Raw genomic sequence first — 21,729 nt, 5'->3', positions numbered from 1 at the left:
TGGTTGTACGGAATGCAGATATGGACATGTCTGAGAGAAAATATTGTATGTGCTCTGTTGTGGAGGGGAGTAGATAATCGTACAGGAACACCGGAAGAACAATTAGAACAGTTGCAGTTCGCACATGCGCAATGTCAGATAAGGTCAAAATGCCAAGATCGCGTTTCTCCGTAGTCTGAGAGGAGAATCTGAGAATGTGTTTCACGCCTTTGTCTACAAGTTACAACGTGCACTTGAAGTCGATCGAGTGAATAAGTGAGTTACTTTGTGTTAAAATGGCAAGTGGCGTTGATGTTCAGAGGCGAAAATGTGTGAACAATCCCAACTCCTCCTGTTATATATGTGGCCAGTATATAATTAAAGACCAGAAGCAAAATATTATGCTATTTATAAAAAGCCTGTACTTGGCATATTTTAACATGGAGTTAGGTCATCAGGACAAGAATTTCGCACCCCATATTATGTGTAGAATGTGTGTAGAAAACCTGCGGCAATGGTACAATGCGTTGTTGCCATCATTGCCATTCGTAATCCCAATGGCTTGGCAGGAACAAAGAAATCATTTTGACGAATATTATTTTTGTGTTCAATACGAAAAACAAAACGCACATTGTGTATCCCTGCCTTCTATCTGCCATAACCGCCGTACCACATGGACCTGATATTCCTGTCCCAAAACCACCGATACAGTTACCAGAGAGCGTGTCTTCGTCATCTTCAAGTGCGGAGGATGGTGATGATGATACCTTTGTTCCGGATGTTGAGGATAAAACTCCACGTCTTTATAATCACTGTGACTTAAATGATTTGGTGCATGACGTAGGCCTCACTAAAGAAAAGAGTGAACTTTTAGGATCAAAATTAAAAGAGAGAATTTTTTTAGTTCCTTGGACAAATTCATATTGTTACAGAAATCGGGAGGAAGAATTCTGGCAGTTTTTTGTTCACGAAGACGAACTTATGTTTTTGCTGTGATATCCCTGGCTTGATTCGTCTTCTTGGAACTATTTACCAGTAAAAGAAGTCTCAAAGGTGTTCTTGTGCACAATGGAAATAATTTTTTTTTAAGTTTATTTATTGTCGCTTTAACTTAGGAAGTCATATCACGACATTCATAGTTATACATACAGGATTAGGCTATTACATAGATTTACAATTGCAAAAATAACAACAGTAGATATTGATCAGATAGCGATTACATGTCAATGAATAGATTTGTTTGTCTAAAAAACTTAATGATGTTTTTACACTGAGTATCTTTGTTGAAAATGTCGCATACACTATTATTCTGGTTTAAATTACACAATTGTCTTTGTTGATCGTATAGATGGCATTCTAGTAAAATGTGGTCAACAGTCTTTCTTTTTTGACAGGTTTCTTAGAGAAGATATGTGCATGAGTCGGTTTTCTATGGCCTGTATGTATTCTAGTAATGAGCACTTGTTCTCGACGCTGAAGGGATGAAACATCAAATTTTCTGTAGATCCACGCCTGATGTCATGGAGTCTTGTGGGTTGTTCCCGTGTCCACTCAGTTAACCATTGTTTTCGGCTCATTGTAGTAAGAGAAAGAGCAACATCAGTGTAGGGAATTAGAAAGTTTGGATCATGTACAGGAAGACAAGTTGCTTCTTTAGCTGATATGTCAGCTTGTTCATTGCCTTTTACTCCTTTATGTGAGGGAATCCACATTATGGTAACTTGCTGTCCTTTATTTTTCACATTATTGTAAGTCTGCAGTATGTCTTGGGCTAATGTATTTAAGGACGATGCATTTTGAATGAGTTTTACTGTTGATAAAGAATCACTAAGGATTAAAAAAGGTTCTTTTTTTGGGAGAACTCTTTATGGATTCCATAACTTTTAGGATAGCATAGCATACAGTTCACATGTGAATATGAAGCATGTAGCTGGTAGTGCATACTTCATTGTGTGATCGGGGTGGACAGACTTTCACACTTTTCAGATAGCATTTGTTTAAATACGGTACTGTCTGTCATTTCTTTATTGAATTTACTTAAATCTAATATTATTGTTGGTGGTTCAGCTTTCCATGGAGGGAATGTGATGTATTTTTTAATTCTTGAAGCAATCGGGGGAACTGAAGAATTAATTTCCTGCAAGTATTGCGTAAACCGAATGTGGAAGGGTATATGTCTCTTTTATTGAGAGGAATAGCATTGAGGCTGATAGCGTGGGAAAACATAACCATATGCTCTGGAGTGAGGAGAGGCCGCTATCTTTACTGCATAGTTGATAGTCAGTTGTTTTCTGCGAGTCCGAAGTGGGGGTTCATTAGCTTCTATTAATAAACTTGAGATTGGGCTAGTTTTGAATGCTCCCAAGGCAATTCTGAGAGACATGTTTTGAATCGGATCAAGCATTTTCTGTGAGGATGCTGTAGCTGAATTATATATAATAGAACCTTAATCCAGTTTGGTGCAAATTATAGATTTGTAAGTGTGCATTAATACATGAAAATCTGCTTCCCAGTTGTTAGCTGCCAATGATTTGAGTACATTAATTCGATGTAGGCAATCTTTTTTTACAGTTTTTAGATGAGAGTTCCATGTTAATTTTCTGTCAAAGGTCATTCCTAGTATTTTTATTTCATTTACTATCTCAGTTTTATTTCCCTTGAGGTACAGTTCTGGGCGGTTACTATCACTCTTTTGTTTGGAGAATAAGATGCATTTAGTTTTGGTTGAGGAAAAAGTAAAGCCTGTGTGTTCTCCCCATTTGGCAATATCTTTAAGAGAATTTTGAATAATTTTTTGGGTGGTTGACAGCTTGCGACCTCTACAAAAAATAGTCATGTCGTCAGCAAAGAGGCAGGTCTTTACAGGAGGGTTAACGCATGACGTGATGCCATTTATAGCTACTAAGGATAGTGTTACACTCAGAACTGAGCCTTGTGGGACACCATTTTCTAAACTGACTTCTTGGGACAGGACACCATTAACTCAAACTTGAATGCATCGGTCTTGCAGGTAGTTATAGATAAAACTGATCATATTTCCCTTAATATTATGTTGCAGTAGAGTTTTAATAACTTGAGTTTTCCACACCATATCATACGCTTTATGATTATCTAGGCAGAATACAAGATGATGTTGTCCGTAAAGAAAGGCATCCAGGATTTCTGACTCTAACACTACTAAGGTATTAGCTGTTGAGTGAAACTGTCGAAATCCACACTGTTCTGCGGTGAAGAAATTCTGTTGTTCTAGAACCCATTTTAGTCTTTTATTTATTATTTTTTCCATTAGTTTGCAAATAGTGCAGGTTAGGGCTATTGGTCGATAGTTATCTGGTAACATCTGGTCGCAGCCAGGCTTAGGTATTGGAATTACTATAGCTTTCCTCCAAGCTACAGGAAAGACTTTCTGTGACCAAATGAAATTAAATATTTCAGTGAGGAATGCTAGGCCTTCAGGAGGAAGTTCTTTCAAGAAGTCATATATAATATCGTCAGGACCTGGGATTGTACTTCGACAGCTACTAGGTTCAAGTAGTTCTAGTAATACTGATATTATCATTGTAGCATTGGTCAGCACTTAAATGGATGTGTGACTGTGAAATAAACTTGCTTCTGTGCCTGTCGCCCATTCAACATCTCTTCGTGAAAAACTATCACAATTTATCTATGGTGTTGCAAAAACTGACCTACAATGAACACAGGCGGTTACTGTGCTGTGATTTAAAAGTGTGCGGTATCATATTAGAGCATCAGGGAGGACATACAAAGTTCCCGTGTTTTCTGTTTGAGTGGGACTCTCGGGACAGGGATCGTCACTGGTTAGTGTCTGAGTGGCCTAAGAGGAAACAGTTCGTGTATGGAGAAAAAACTTTGGCCTGCAGCAACTAAAGCATATTTGGAGGGTCAATCGTCCTAACTGTGGCAGGATCTTCCTCGTGAGACATCCAACATCTTTATGCCTCTACCTGACTCTATCGCTGCCTGTCTCCATGTTACTGGTAGTCCAACACCATACATCCTGCAATTTTTTGTTACCCTGCAATAAATGCTTGGTGTGGTACAATATTTTTCTGTATACTGCCATTTGTTATGCCTGCACCCACTTACATGCTGCTGCAATGACTCTTTCATGATGTTCTTTTTAAAAAATACAGTGCACTTTTCAAGTGGCAACACAGCTTTAAAGCTTTTATTTTGGATGACCATCATTAATTTGCAGTTGCCATAATTGAAAACCTTTAATGAATTGCTTCCGTTTGATAGTAAAAACTAACACTGCAGTTATTGCTAATCGATCCTGCTTTTGACATAAATATGTCTTATGCCTGGGGGTCATCCAAACATTTATGTAACGTGGCGCAACATAATGTGTGGCGGAAGTGTAACCATAGCAACCGTGCAGGAAGTGATGTAAGGTATGAATGGATGGTCAGACCTTGTTAACCAACCGTGCAGCCTATGTCGTATGGCTGGTTGCCATCTGAAATTAGCAGCCGTTGATGGATGACCATGACCGGGAGACATATTTATGATCATTTGATTTTTGCAAAAGGGAAAATTGGATTCTTTTTTATTTTATTTTTTAATCCAACAAAGGAACATTTTTTGAGAGAGAGTTATAATTCATGCCTTGGTTTTCATTTTATGAAGGTTTCCTGCATACATCATCTGGCCAGATTGTGTTGGCTGGGGACCCTCTGCAGTTGGGCCCAGTGGTGGGTTCACAAGTAGCTAAACACTTTGGTCTCGACGAGTCATTCCTGTTGCGTATCCTTGGTCACTTTCCATACCAACGTGATCCGCAGGGTTTCTCCGAGGAAACTGGTGGCTTCAACCCTCGTCTGGTCACGCGTCTTGTCATGAACTATCGCTCACTACCAGAGATTCTTCATCTTTCCAGCTCTCTTTTTTATAATGATCAGCTTGAGCCTCAGGTGAGTTGGTATTACCTTTTTTCATGTATAATTAGTATATTTATTGATTTCTGACAGTGGGGTTCGAGCCTCTATCTCCTGAATGCAAGCTCACAGACATGTGACCTAAAGCATGTTGCCAACAATTTTGAAATAACTTTGTAATTCTGTCATATGTCATCTGTTCCTCAGAATTATTTTATAATTAGTATAATTATTCATGTAAACACTTCTTGTAATCACAGAGATGCACACATGGGATGCTGTCAGTTGTGTACACAATTTTATTTACAAATAATTATATACACATTACACACACACTAATGAACTGCCATCTTGAACGGACTTGAAGAAGAAGAAGAAGAATACCAGACGAGTTGGCTGTGCGGTTACAGGCGCACAGCTGTGAGCTTGCATCTGGGAGATGGTGGATTCGAATCCTACTGTCGGCAGCCTTGAAGATGGTTTTCCTTGGTTTCCAATTTTCACACCAGGCTATTTACCTGGCTGTACCTTAATTAAGGACACAGCCGCTTCCTTCCCACTCCTAGGCCTTTCCTATCCCATCGTCGTCATAAGACGTATCTGTGTCGGTGCGACGTAAAACAAAATCGTAAAAACAACAACAAAATAAAGAAGCTTAAGACTGCCACATTAGTATGTCAACCATTTACCAACACAATGTCCGGCTCCATAGCTGAGTGGTTAGCGTGCTGGCCTTTGGTCACAGGGGTCCCGGCTTCGATTCCCGGCAGGGTCGGGAATTTTAACCATAATTGGTTAATTTTGCTGGCACGGGGGCTGGCTGTATGTGCTGTCTTCATCATCATTTCCTCCTCATCACGCCACGCAGGTCGCCTACGGGTGTCAAATCAAAAGACCTGCATCTGGCGAGCCGAACTTGACCTCGGACACTCCCGGCACTAAAAGCCATACGCCATTTCATTTCACCAACACAACAAAATCACAACATGAGTTCACACACTTGACTAACGACTTTCACTAGCAACTCTCACTAACAACTCTACACTATCTCTCAAGACTGTCTCTTTATACACATTGCCTGGCCAGGCTTCTAGGAAAGTATGACCCAACATGCTTCTCTCGAATCTTCTCGAGTCTCCAATAACCTATGTACAAATGGATCAAACCTTCTATACACCTCTAGTGACAAAGATGCATTGTTCTTGACTATTATCCTGTGCTGCACATCATTACATTGGATTTATACATCATATTTTCAGGTAATAATAAATTATATACTATTAATTACGTGTTCTTGCATTAAATAAAGTCATTAATATACATACAGCAGACGTGACGTGACATAACCTCACATGTTTTGTTACACAAAACAGATCATACAACACACAAATAATAAATGATACGACCACGATTTATACCAAATAATGTCCTTACATAACTACGTAAATAATAATAATAGACGTAAACAACTACATAGCCACACCTCACAAGTCATAATAGTAATAATGATAATATCACCTATTAATCGAGCTTGATACATCTGCTATTTACACATGGGTTAGAGAATTGTTTCCAAGTTATACTAGTCCATTACACTTGCATCACATTCTCCCTTTATTTTTTGAAATTTGGTGGCAAAAATTGTGGGAGAAGATTCTGTGAGAGAGTTACATGATAACTACAAAATAAACAGAGTATAAACTAACACCAGTCTGTACCATTTGTACATAGGTTATAGGTACATGAGGAGAAGTATTGCACCTACAATTCAACCATTCCATACAGTAACTGACATCTATTGAAGTAATAGGTTTGATGATTGGTGCTAAGAGGTATGTAGTAGATTTTTCTAAAACACGCTCTTTATGCGCCAACACACACATGTAACATTAAATTAACTGTACTCTTACTACAGGCGGACACAGAAAGCATCAAAATTTTACAGTCAAGTCAGAAATCTACTTTGGGACTGAAAAATACCACGAAAAGCAAAAACAACCTTGTACTTCACCTATTTCGTTCTGATTCTCACGTATGGTTTAGAGGCATGTACTCTACTAAACAGTGACTACAGCAGAATTCAGGCAACAGAAGTGAGATTTGTTAGAACTATTAATCAAAATACTTGAAAGGACAAAAATCAGGAATGACAAATAGGAAGGTAGCTGGCATTGAGGTCCCTATTACCACTGTAATAAAACAGTGTAGACTTCAGTGTTATGGGCACATTATGAGAATGAAGAGCAAGAGACCTGCCAGACAATACTTCAAACTTACTGCCCAAGGGAAAGGCCTAGGAAATGCTGAAGAAACATAGTGAAATCAGGTGTGGAGGAGATAAGTCTCAAATGAGAAATTATGTCCTAGAACAGAAGATACATTCAGACAAGAAGAGATGGTATGCACTTTAGAATGAGTACTTGAATTCCATTTGTGTGTATAACATCACAGTGGAAACATTAACCCTAAACCTTGCCTATTTGCTTCGGGGAAAATCCTACACTACAGCCTAAGTGGAGTGGCGAGCACAAATATATACAACTCCCGCTGGAGTAAACAAACAAATATGAATGACTTGTGGATTGAAACTGCATACAACAAAATCACATATCAACAAAGCATCACAAGAAATAAATGCACACATGTTGCCAAATTTTTCCATACAATAAAATGTGCACTTTCGCTCCCATAAAGAATTCAAATTTCTGTGGAAGAAAATAGAGTAATCTATAATCACTCTCAACATTGTTCCTTGTAAAAAAAAAAACAGGACATTTGAGATGTCAGACATTTGGACTTGATTCAACCACAACTTCAACATTGTTACCTGTAATAAAATACATGATGCAAAAAATGTATCACACTGTGGACGTAATTTTGAAAAGAAATTCAACATAATTCCCTGAAATAAATGACATAACACATAACTAACACACTACACTCAAATCCTCATTGAATTGGGATGAATAAAAAAATCATCAATACTGCACTAATGAATCATCAAACATAACATCTATGAATGTGGGGGGGGGGGGGGGAGAGAAATACAATCGGACGCTTACACACAAAAAAATGTAACCCCTCCTTGGTAGACAAATATTACCCTCGCTGGACAATTTTATGGTGGAATAACAGCTTGGAAATCCATGCTCCTAATGCAGCTAAATAAATCTGGGATGCCAATCCCCCAAATGAAATAATGACACCACAGATTGTTGGTAGTAGACTTCAAACATAAGACAAATGAAACGCAGAAACTTATTACGAAAAAAACAAGGATTAAAACTTGGAAGTTTCAAGAAGTCCAAATAAAGGAAGAATACAAACTAAGGATTCAACAGAGTTTGCCGAAGTGTGAAGTAACCAGCGTTAATGAAGAATGGAAGGCCTTCAAAGACACCTTTGTGGGAGAAGCCAAAAACCTATGTGGAGTTACAAGTTCTATCAAAAGAAGAAAGGAGACACCATGGTGGAATGATAGAGTGAAAACAGTGGTGAAAGAAAGAAACCAAATAAAGAAGGCACTGGACAAGGAGAAACAAAAACAGGGACAAGAACGAAATGAACAAGAAATACAAAGACTTCAAGGAGAATACAGGAACAAGAAACTTGCTGTAAAGAACATTGTAAGGGAAGAAAAAGAGAAGAAATGGAATGAGTTTGCAGGCAAACTGGAAGAGGACAGTAGAGGAAATATGAAATTGCTATACAGAGTAGTGAAAAACAAGCGAAGGGATCAAGAGACCATAAAAGCAATAGAACGTGGGCACAAGAAGAGGGAGAAATTAAACAAGAACTCAAGATCTATTTCGAAAAGCTGCTGAATGGAGATACAGAAAACATAACAACGGATAGAGGAGAGCCAAGTCGAGGAACCACAACTGAACCACCAATTACATGGCTTGAGGTTGAAAATGCGCTCAAGAGCATGAAGAAAGGAAAGGCAGTGGGCATAGATGAACTAAGTGCAGATATGCTGAAAGCAGCGGGAGTTCCAGGAATCCAATGGCTCTATAGACTGCTCAACAAGATATGGGAGGAAAATACTATTCCTGAGGACTGGAAGATGGGCATCATTGTACCTCTGTTCAAGAAAGGAAGCTGACGAAAATGTACTAATTACCGTGGTATCACACTACTGTCTCATGTCCTGAAAATATTGGAAAAAATAATAGAGACCAGAATCAGAGATATTGTTGAACCAATTTTGGAAGAAGAGCAGTATGGTTTCAGACCAGGAAGGTCAACTACAGACCTTATATTTGCAATTAGGATGCTAATGGAAAAATACTGGGAGAAGAACAAGCCTTTATTCCTAATTTTGTTGGACATTGAGAAAGCATACGATAGTGTACCAAGGGAAAGAATTTGGCAATGCATGAAAGAACTTCAAGTGCGAGATAGCCTCATAGACAAAGTGAAAATGTTGTATAGTGGGAACAGAAGCTGTATTCAAGTAGGATGTGGTTTGTCGGACTGGTTTGAAACAAAGAGAGGAGTGCAGCAGGGGAGCTCATTGTCACCACTTCTATTTATTATTGTAATGGATGTAGTAATGAAATCTATTAAAAGGAAAGAACATGGAGATATCAAAGCCTTCACATTTGCAGATGATGTTGTAATCTGGAGTGACTCAGAAGATGAATTGGGAGAGAGAATACAAAGCTGGAATGAGGAGTTTAAGAAATATGGTTTAAACATCAGCAAGACCAAGACGGTGGTGATGAAAGTGTATGGGGAAGGAGCAGAACCAATAGTCATGTTAAATGAAGCTCAACTGGACAACGTTCCAGTTTTCAAATACTTGGGTAGCGTTATATTAAATGACAACCTAGCAAAACATGAGGTGAACAATCGAATCAATAAGGCAACACAATTCTACCACCAGGTAAGACACCTGCTGTGGGATGAGCAAATACCCATGAAAACAAAAATGACATTGTACAAGTCCTATTATACACCAATTCTTACATACAGTCTCGAAACCACAACACTGACCAATAGAGATAACTCCAAACTTCAGGCAGCTGAAATGAAATTCCTACGCACTATGATCCAGAAAACCAGGAAAGACAAGATTAGGAATGAGAAAATTAGAGAAGAAGTAGGAATAGACAATTCTCTCCTAAATAAGATTCAGATATCAAGACTGAAGTGGTGTGGTCACATGAAGAGGATGCCAGTAAACAGAACTGCAAGGAAGGAATTTGACAGAAAGGTAGAAGGAAGACGACCCGTGGGAAGGCCACGAAGGAAATGGATAGATTTAGTTAAGAGCGATGTAATGCTGAGAGGTCATGATTGGGACAAGTTGGTGGAGGAAGAATGGTACAAGGACGGGATGAGATGGAGGAGGCTCATATACCACACCCGGGAAACTGGAGATGGTTTAGGATGATGATGATGATGATGATGATGATGATGATGATGATGATGATGATGACTGGTGTCATGGGTCCATGCTCACACAAATATGCTGCAAATCATAACTACCTCAGGCAGGTCTATCGCAGATATATACACACACATTTTGCTGGCCTTTAAATTAAGAACAATCTTCCTCTTAAACACAGAATCAAATAATCCCAAATCCTGAATTCGTTTAATTGATAACCAATAGATGACTCCTCACAACATTTGAGTCTCCCAATAATATCTTTAAGTATCTCATAAATATCATACTCATGTTTATTAAATATTATATAATCATGTCAGTTAATCCACATTAATTTAATTAAATCTTTATGGCTGAAACTTAACTGTCGTTAACTCAAACTGACATATTAAATCAAGAGTGTTACTGAACTACATTATTGAACGCTTCTAAATAATCTACATATATTGTGATAGTACATATAACACACCCTCGCACTGTACTTAGAAGTGAGAGATATTATTGTCAGTAATCGATTTATTATCATCATTATTTAATTTGTGTATTTATTCATAATATTTTAAACTGGAATGTCTCCATACGTGATATGAGTAATTTATTTTGTACATACTTATGGAAAACATTGCTATTTTAACTTGGGAAGTTCTGTGAATCAGGTTAATACCCCTAAGTCTGATGAGGTGGACTTGTTATTGTAGTCAAAAAGCTGCGATGACTCATGTGAAACACCCCAGTGTCCATTGATGGTGTTATTGTCTTGGGGCCAGGAAGAGATTCAGGGCATGGTCTTGACTAGAGAATCTATTCATGATTGGCTGGCCAGGATGAATCTAGATGGATCATGCAAGAGGAAGGGGAAAGCTGATGTCTATTTAGGCATGTGATGATACGGCGAGGAAGACACTGGTACACTTACAACTTCTGATACGGTACTGTAGTGACACTGCTGCACTATACTGGACTAGACTGGACTTCAAACGTTTGTGGAACGTGGCTGACCTACAAACTGTGGAGTGCTTAGGCACTGGGTATTGTATTACTTTGTGGCGGCATGGTATTATATGTTGGTGAAAGCTATCTCAGACTTTCCATAATTTATGTTCAGGAATGACAGTGTGTGTTGCTGAAGTGAATATAACAAGTGTTAGAGTCAGTGAACACAGTATTATGAGATACAGTATCTGTGTCATATAATAAGTGCAGATTATGAGAATTGGCAGGTCATGTTGATACAAAGACAGTGAAGGGTACTTATCTATATATAAGTACATTGTTCAGTGGACTAACTACAAATGGTGGCTTAGTAATTGCTTTCGTTTTCCCCATGTTTTCATTGTTGTTGTAATTATGGAGTCTTCCAGCACTATTTTCTGTGTGTATTATATGTATATTTTGGTGTGTTGATGAGGTACTCGTGCACGGATTTTATTGAGAATATAGTTAGTTATTTTAGAATCGGTCATTTTCAGAACGTTAGGTAAGGCCTGAAGCAGATGTACCAGTATGCAGCTTTTATGTGCACGCCCTGGGAGAAAAAGAATTATTATCATGCTCTATTAAAATTCGAGAGATCCATTCTGGTGAACTCTGGCGCCCATACTATGGACATTTCGATTAATTATTTTTATTAATTTAATTTGTTTCAATTATTTTATTAAGTTTTTGAGTTATGAGTAATTTTATTTATGATTATGATGTCATTGTAATGACCTATGTTGGGAAAAGCACCAAGACTGTCTTTCTGAGTATGTATAAATGCAGATGGAGAGTGAGTGTCTGCCGTTACAGTGAAAACTCCCCAACCTGATTGTGACTAATAGTTGGCAAGCAGGCCTACCATTACAATGAAAATTCCCTAACCCCGTCTTCATACGAGAAAAGACGTTTGATAACTTCCCCGTCGCATTTCTAGGGCAACGTTAAGGGTTATGCCATTTAGTACAATTTTGCTCACAACGTGTACGCTACCTAACTAGAATTCTGTATACAATGTAGAATTCCACAGCGAAGCGCGGGTACATCAGCTAGTATTACTAATTTATTTTATCTGCTAATTCACAAGCTGTCATATTGTTTCTTGGTGGGTAAATTGTGGTAATCATAAACATTTGCAGTACAAAACCCAGGCCTACACTTTGAAAAGTTATATTTAAAATGTTACAGTTTAGGCCTACTGTAAATTATTTACTGTACATTACCTTCAATCACTAGTAGTATCTCTCAATCTATTTCACTATCAGAGTGTTATCACCTTCTGCATTAACTATTTTGACTATTTACTTTTCTCCTATCCTTTTTTGCACCATGTTTACTGCAGTCATATACATTCTTTTGCTTCATTGCACTGCATCCCTGATTTGAAAAAAAATACTCTAAGTAAAACTCTTTGCAAGTGCCATCTAGTTACTGCAGAGCACTACAAACATATAGTTACAACCAAGCCCATAAAAATTGTTAGCAGAGGTTTAAAATGATCTTACGCTTGAACCTATAGAAGTTATGAGTTTTTACAATTTGGAAAGAATGGAAGCCTGTAGAATTTACAAGCATGTTCGCTAGAGTGTGAAAGCTAGCTGTGATGAAGGATGAAAGCAAATGGACTGAAGTCTAAAGTAGCTATGAGAAGTAGCGTAGAGCTACCATGATACAACAAACTTATGATATGCTTATTTACTTGCTCAGTGTGGAATGAGTTTCTTTCATTGTGATGTGTTTTGCATTTTTTTTAATTGCCATGTTGTAGGTGTGTGATAAAGACAGTAAAGAGGCTGAGCTGTTAGTAAAGTTGGCCCCACTATTACCAAACCGAGATTGTGGTCGCCCTCCAGCTATCGTGTTCCATGGGATACGGGGCACCAATTACCAAGATAAAGATTGTCCCTCATGGTTCAACCCTCAAGAGATGGTGCAGGTGCTGTACTATGTCAGACTCTTGTTTAATGAAGGACTCAGTCCGGATGATGTGGGAATCATCACCCCATACCAAAAACAGGTAAGTCTTCAATTTAAAACTTTTGTTTGATTCCAACTTAAATTGGAACTAAAAGACAATGGATGCAGAATGTGTTACTCATCCCTCTCTAAAAAGATGAAGCTCTTGTAGCTTAAATTAACTTTGTTCTTTTACGCAATATTTCCTGAATAATATTACAGATCATCATATTTAGTCATGATGAAGATGACATCCACGTATACAATGGTGGTGGTATTTTTCACATAAAGGATGATCTTCAGGAAAATTGAGGATAATTTTCTGACAAGGATGAATTTAAAAAATAAGAAAATTTCTTTGAGAGTTGGTTCTATAAAAAATTCCAAATATATTATGGTACTGTAGTAAAAAAGTTTTAATAACCTGTGGAAAAAATTCTCCTACTATAGCATAGAATAATCTCAATTCTTCTCAGAAAAGATTGCAAAATTCGCTATGTTCTCCAGAAAGTAAATTTAGCTTTTTTCATTGTGTTGGTCTTCAATACTTTCTGTATTGAAAAGGCTACAAATAATGTTGCTGAGTTTCTTCTGTCTGTTGTAGAAATGATTGCAAAGTTAGTTACAGATGCGAGGAGTCTTGTTTATGTTAGATATTCCTAAGATACATGATGCTGTGTTTCATGGAGCAGTTATTTCCATTGTCTTATTTTCAGTGGGCAACATAAGCCATCAAATCTTAGCTTGTACAAAGCAATACTGTTCTTGTAGTGTTGATTGTTTTGCTAAGGTGAACAAAACATTCTGTTAAAATGTGAAATATAAAAATTGAACAAATAATTTATACAATTGATACAGTTCATATTTATTTATTTATTTATTTATTTATTTATTTATTTATTTATTTATTTATTTATTTATTTATTCATTACTGTCCTGTATCAGTTTCACAGCAACCTGTTTGAGGAAGTCATTGTTTTCAGTCTCGATTTTTAAATATATTCAAACTGTTTTGTCCAAAGAATTTCCATTATTTTGAACCATTTCCCTTTGAGGTACATTTATATACACTCCCACTTTACTTCAGAAGGAGTTTACAATCATTGTACAACAGGATTCTCATTTCTGTCTGCAGTGTAGGATTTGGAATTTCTTCATTTCCAAACATTCTGTTTACATGGATATAACAAATGTTACAAATAAGCAACACAATTATGTTTTTTTTAATCCTAGTAGTTTAACATTACTGGAGTCCTGTGGACTAAGAAAATTCCATTGCATCTGAAATCTACCGCACAGTGGTCAGACCATTGGCCCTTTATGGAGCTAAATGCTGGCCTACAACATCGAAGCATGAACAGGCCCTTCATGCAGTGGAAATCAAGACCTTAAGCCCTCTTCCTAAGCCATATTTCATTTCAATACAAGAACTTACTGATTTCCATGATTATAATTTTTACAACACCCCATTTATACTTTATTCTTTGTTAAAAACCTCTTAGTATGTATATTCCTTGTATTATTAACTATTACCATAACATCATCTCATTTCACTTGTTATTCTTTAAAATAACATTTTCTTAGGATTTCGCCAAAAATGATCTTTGCTCCAATACGGCTGATGATGACCCCTAGATGGGTCGAAACTAGTACCGTGTAATTTATAATTTTGTGAATATATTTTAGTATTGAAAAGGTGGAAACGTTTACGTTGTTATTATTATTACTTATATATTAGACCCTATCAGGTATGATGGGGTGCAGAAATAGTTCAAGGTTACCCCAATCACAGAGAAAAGCCTTGAATCACACCTTACAGTGGTATGGGCATGTACACCATAGCAGTGAAACCGTACTCCCTACCAACCGAGCATAGAGGATCGGGGACCTCAAACACATTGGCCGGACCGGCTGAGACATGACAAACGCCTTACAAAACTCAGCCTCCAGCATGTTCTGTATCGAGAAGTGGAGAAAACATTGTGAGAAGGCAGACCTCACATAAATGGGAAAATGCAAAGATGAAGATAAAGATAAAGATGATGATGATGATTAATTTGTCACATTAACACATCAAAGGGTTTTCAGTGATGGCAAGGATGGCAAAGGTCTAGTATTAGAAAGGTAACGGCAGTCTTAATTAAGGTTGCATCTTCAGGGCTGTCGACAGTGGGATTCAATCCCTCCATCGCCTGAATACAAGTTTACAACCCCACAACCCAAGCCACACAGCTAACTCGCTCGATGGCAACCTATTTCATTTGGTTGGCTACCACAGTAAATGTTTTCAGTATTTTTTCTCAGGTAACATGTAAAATCCTGGAGGAATAACCACATTCTGGAAAAATTACCATAGTTCTGGATTTGAACCACTGTACCACTACTTCTAATGTCCAGCTCCGTGGCTAAATGGTTAGCATGCTGGCAGTTGGTCACAGGGGTCCCGGATTTGATTCCCGACCAAGTCGGAGATTTTAACCTTAAATGGTTAATTCCCTTGGCTCGGGGACTGGATGTTTGTACTGTCTCCAACATCCCTGCAACTCACACACCACACACAACACTATCCTCCACCACCACAATAATACGCAGTTACCTACACATGGCAGATGCCGTCCACCCTCATCGGAGGGTCTGCCTTACAAGGGCTGCACCCGACTAGAAATAGCCACACAAAATTATTACTACTTCTATTAAATTGTGGGACTGAACTTTGCACACTTGGCTGCAATTATTTCATAAAATCCTTTTTTAAATATCAGTGCTTTCATGGCCTGTAATTTTAGACATGATAATAAGCTTTTGGGCTTTTGCTATGTCAGAAAACATTCTGTTCACCAGCAAGACTTCCCTAATGAAGGTTTGCATTTATTAATACTCTACCATTGGTGTATTGTAAGTGGTATTCTCGTTCATCACTACATGGCTGGCTCACTGTGCACTAGCCTTCCGAGTGGGAGGTGACGACACTGTCTTAGCTCCAAATAAGATGTTTCTTATTCCATTTTATGTGCGTGCAAAGTAAACAGCAAGGTCATCAAATGAATTGGAGATGAATGCAATAGAAGAAATAAATAAATCAAATTTAAAAAGTATAATGAAAGTCTGGCAGTATAGAAGAATAGAATAGAGCTGAAGATGGAAAGTGTGTAGCAGAAAAATGAGAAAAACGAAAAAAGAAATCGGTGAAGAGAATTGGGCTGGGGGCGTACTACGAGGTTGAAGATACAGGAGTGAAAGGAAGTAAAAATAATACCGTTAACAAGTGTATACAATTTATGAAAGAATGACCCATAGCACATAGCCTAGAATGATACCATATAGTGATGAGGGGAGTACGAATTTGGAAAACACCAGTGTTTCTTTCATATACTTTGATAACCTGTTACAGTACTATTCTTACTTCTTTTCACTCCCGTGTCTTCAACCTCGCTGTAGTACGTCCTTCCTTCTCCCTGCCCGCCTGACTCGCCCATTTTTCTGTACCTTCAAGTTTCGACTCGGTCCCTCGAGTTGGTCCAAGTATTGGAGTCGGTCTTGGTTGGTTGAAGTTTTGTTGGTTTCAAAATGGCGCCCAGTAATTCCTCATAGTCGCACATAGTCGAGTGTAACCTCCAGTTCATTGTTTAAGGGGGGATGATGGTGAAAATACAGTAGTATGCAATTTAATTTAAAACCAATGCATAATATTAACATATTTAAATGTAACCTGGCACAGCTATTTGAAGAAAATCAATCTACAGTTTTCGATAGAAAAATAGCAATGAATGTTAACAATATCAATTGTTAATAACAATATAGTAACATAACAATTAAGGAACACAATTTCTCAACCCGTAGGCACACTGTCATGAAACTTAGCTAAAACAGTCTTAAAGGTTCAATTTACAACTTGGACTAAAATTAATATTATTGTTTTACTGATTAACGTTTTATGATTTTTTTTGGTACAGACTGTTTTTTAATGTAAATTTTTCCATGTATTTTACCACATATCACTTGTAATACACCCCTGATTGAATTTATTTTAGTTCATTTTTAGCAGATTACCTATACACACAAGCTGAGGAAATGTGAAAGTTTTATTTTAAATCATCATGGAGTTATATGTTCCTAAAATCTAAAAAAAAAATACATTTCTAGAAAAACAGGTTTAAAGTTTACTTTAATAGACTTCGCAACTTTTTATTGAAAAATAAAAATTTTACAGATGTTTAAAACCTTCCTGTGCCATAATCAGGGTCTTCCTCATCTTCTTTTCCTCTCTTGTGTGATCTTGTAAACTGCCTATGAACTTTCAATGCTTTTGTCAATGTTGCATCAGCCTGATCAACCTACTCCTTGTCAAACACTCTGTGTTTTTAATGTGTGCATTCTTGTATTGATTCCTAAAAGCTCTAAAACCTTCACCTTTCCTTCATTGCCATAATTATAATATAGAACAGCATCATATATTGCTATCTGAACAGTTTTAGCACCACAAAATGTAGTTTTGGGGCATGGCAGCCAAATTGTTTTTCAAATTTTCATTGCAGTTCTGTGTACCTCCATGCAAGCATTTTTTGTAAAAGCATTGGATGTGCAGGATCTCTGACACAGGCTTTATTTAATTTAAAACTACAGAAGGTAAGCAATGCCTGTGGTCATATGTCTCACCAGCCTCCATAGCTTTCCAATATCCACACCATATGTCACTGTCTCTGGGGCACAACATATGTTGTGGATGCTCATTGGTGGATAGCTTATGGAAATATGAGGCCCAAGCTGCTCTTTTCATAGAATCTACACTTGTTGAGTTTTCTTTGATTGCTTTTCCATAATAAACTTGCAGAGTGTCTATTCCCTTGCCTGAAAGCCTACCTTTTCCACCCAACATTTTTCCATCCTCTAGTTTTTGCCACTTCCTTCTTTTTATCATTTCCCTCAATATACTGCCTAAACACACACTACATTGTAATAAAGAGTTAATTTTGGAGCATAAAATGCTAATATCTATCAGTCTAAACCCAGAAGTATCTTGTTCACAAGAGTTATCAGATTGGGATAGCAAGTTTGAAAATATCTTCTTCCTAGAAGCACTCTCATCAAGAGAACATCCAGATGTATCCTGGGTTGTATTTCCTTTAGTAAATCGATTCCCGGCAAACTTGCGTTTCTTCCTTTGTAAACGGGGCATAATTGTGGATAATATTGGCACAATTTGCTGAAAACTGTCTCCTTCACCCTGTATAAACAGCAATAATGTTTTCACATGAAGTAATACTTCCAGAAAGGACAGACTAACCTCCAAGACATGTTTATATTGTTTATTCATAACATAAATGCCAGTATTGCCATCTGTGGATGACTCCTATAACTTCAACAAAGACATTAGAATACTGGAGCATACACATGTCAGAGATACAACAATACTGAAGTATGCAAGCTCTGGATTGAAAGGAAGTTGAATGATAAGCAAGTTGAGGCGTCATTCAACTGTGCAGGCGCTGATATATTATTTTATTGTGGCGAAAATAATGGTCACAGAGTCATAAAACCTTGGTAACATAATGCCAATAAGTGGTAAATTAATATAGTCATATTAATTAAAAACATTTTTTTTTTTTTCATAAAATCACCATCATCTGCCCTTAAGAGTGTGACCAGAAAATAATGTCAATAACCCACTGCTCCAAAATAAAAGGCTTGTAACATTTGTTTTAGAAAGAGTGTGATTTGCAGTATACTTGGATATTTTTGTTTGTCCCCATGCAAATGTTTTTATATTTGTTGTCTGGAGTTTTTCATGCCGTTCAGTGCACTGTTATAAAATAAGATATTTGTTCTCTCATGTTTTTCACACCTTTTAATACTTTCATCTCATCTTTAGGAATGGTAGATGCAGTTTTCTCTGTACCCGCAGATATACGACATAAAATGCCCTCATGTCGAATAAAAACCATATCTAGTGTTTCCATATCCCTGTTGGATAATTTTTATTTGTATATTCAGTTGCACAGTTTCTCGCTTAACATGTTCTTTTTCCTTGTCCCCTGCAGAATCATCTTAACCAGGTTATACTGTATTATGCAATAATTTCTTGCCTTTGTTAAATTTAAAAGTGGCCAAAACACAAGCTGTTCATGATACTCCACTTCCTAAGTAATTGTAAAGAAAATTGGCACAAGCATGGCTTATGATCGAATTTTTATTTACACTACTACATAAGTATCTTAACTACGTTTACTAATGTCAAAATATTATGTGATTGTTTTTGTTCTTCATCGAATTGAGCTTGTTGAATTTGTTTTCGGATTAAGATGAGGCTTGGAAATGTTGTGCTTCATGCACGAATGACTCTGTATTGATTGCAAAAAATACTAACACTCCTTATTTAGCATTTCTTGTTTTTATTGGACAGTAATTTAAGTAAATAACAGATTCAAAATTGTGCATATACCCATACAAGAGTGAATTCACCCGATTTTCATTTTATCCTTCGTAAAGAATTAATATAGCATTTGAATCTTGCCATATTTGCATTTAAAGTACATATTTTACTACAGTACAAGTACATTTTATTGATAAACATAATTAGATATTCCGTGAATTGTGTTGTTTCAATAATCCTTACCATTAACAGTAATTCCATCCAGTATAGGACAGTTCAGGTTGGTATTTATGGTTTTTAAATCTTCAGGTAAGAAAGCTTATTAATTCTAAAATTCCACACATTGAAAATGCATGGAGCTGGGCAGCTTCCTGATGAAGATTGTACTGGAAGTTTAACCAATAGTTTCTTATTTTTTAAATGTGGTGTTAACCAAGTTGTGCCTGATAAATTACTGCTTGTGTGATTCTGTACCAAATGTCACAGATCTTATAGTAATTATCATTGTCATTTATTAACTTAGCCAGGGTAGAATAGTCACAATTGTATATGTAATTCACATCACCTGTGATTGTTTTATTAAATTTCACTGTGTATTCTTTATTTCAAACCCTGCAGGTACAGAAAATACGAGGACTGTTGGAACAGTTGGAGATTCCAATACCAAAGATCGGGTCTGTAGAAGAATTCCAAGGCCAGGAGAGATTAGTGATCATCCTGTCAGCTGTCCGCAGTAGCTCAGTTCTGGTACCATCTGACATACGCCATGCTCTGGGATTTGTTGCATCTCCGCAGCGTTTAAATGTAGCCATAACACGAGCTCGTGCTTTACTCTTGGTGCTGGGTAACCCACATCTGTTGACACTGGATCCTTACTGGAGAAATGTCATAGACTACTGTGTGAAGAGAGATGCATACATTGGCAGTGACTTGCCATCTGCTAATAACTGTGAACTATTGACATCGTTATTGTCCGATGAAAATACGTGCAATGTACCATCTTAATTGACCTCGACTCATTACAGGATCTATTTTCCTTTTTTCACTTTTGTTTCCTCAGTATGTTTGTGAATGAAACTTTTGCCTTAGTTGATGGATCTGCTATTTGAGTGTTATTTTTCAGTATACAGTATTTTTATACCAATGACAGAATATTTTGTAATGTACATTCCATCCCTCTTGTAAATATATCTAAGAAGAAACTGAAAAAATAAATGTAGAGTTTATTTTCAGTGTACCTTTACTTTGTGATGAAGTTTCACAGATTTTAGGATAGGTGCTTTGAGGATGAGAATTGTTTTTCTTACTTTGCCAAGCTGAACTGCTAAGACTATGTACTAGTTGGAAGAGTTGATCCTGTCTCAGTCCGGTGATATCTGCGCCAGTCTTGTGTCTGTAGATTTACAAGCATATAAAAGAACTCCTGTAGGACAAATTTTATACCTTGGCTTCTCTGAAAACCAAAAAAGTAGTTTGTGGAACGTAAAATCAATAACATTATGCAAAAACTTGTTAGAAATTATACAAAGTTTTCACCAAATACTTGACAAATCAATCCCCTCTTATTGTCTCACAGAGACTGGAGATTCGAGGTTTTTTTTTATTTTATTTTTTTATTTTTTTATTTTTTTCAGAAAAGGCACAGGAATTTTTTTTATTCCTCCTTATTTACAATTTGTAATAAACAAAGATACTATTAGGCTGAGTGCATTGAAGACACCAATGTACATTAAAAATCAGGTGAAGAGGATTGGTGAATCCCATCTGTGAAAAGTCGTTTATTTCATAAGAGCTGTGGCTTAAGTTTGCAGATGGTTACAGATGAGGCATCAGAAAGGAAGCAGGTTCGATAGGAGAAGGTGACGGGGGCCATCTCTCTATCTCTTACAAGATAAGCAGTATAAGTAGATGAGAAGCTCCATTTCTAACCTTGCATACAAAAGCTTGATATTTGTATGTATGGATAAACTACTGCCATTCTCACTTGCCGTGTTGATACAGTATCAAACTTGTTCTGTATAAAAGTAAGTCAGATGCATTCACATAATTTGGGAAGAAATATCATCACCAAGGTACACTATTCCATTATAGAACTGGAAAAGGCATTTTCTTTTCTGCTTGTTTCAATATACTTTTGTTCTTCTACCATTCTGCAA

General features: G+C 37.0%; 1 protein-coding gene across 1 annotated transcript in view; it reads left to right on the top strand.

Annotated features, from left to right (window-relative positions):
• Window positions 1-20,788, top strand: part of armi (armitage) — a 117,897-nt gene extending 97,109 nt beyond the window's left edge. Inside the window, exons 7-9 of the mRNA XM_067136544.2 lie at window positions 4,630-4,913; window positions 13,016-13,264; window positions 20,192-20,788. Coding sequence (XP_066992645.2) covers window positions 4,630-4,913; window positions 13,016-13,264; window positions 20,192-20,578 — 920 coding nt within the window. The 3' untranslated portion in view covers window positions 20,579-20,788. The remainder of the gene's footprint in view (window positions 1-4,629; window positions 4,914-13,015; window positions 13,265-20,191) is intronic.
• The last annotated feature ends 941 nt before the right edge of the window (window positions 20,789-21,729 follow it).

The sequence above is a fragment of the Anabrus simplex genome, chromosome 1 (genome assembly GCF_040414725.1).
Source record: "Anabrus simplex isolate iqAnaSimp1 chromosome 1, ASM4041472v1, whole genome shotgun sequence".
Classification (NCBI taxonomy): Eukaryota; Metazoa; Arthropoda; class Insecta; order Orthoptera; family Tettigoniidae; genus Anabrus; species Anabrus simplex.
This window is presented reverse-complemented; position numbering and strand designations above follow the sequence as displayed.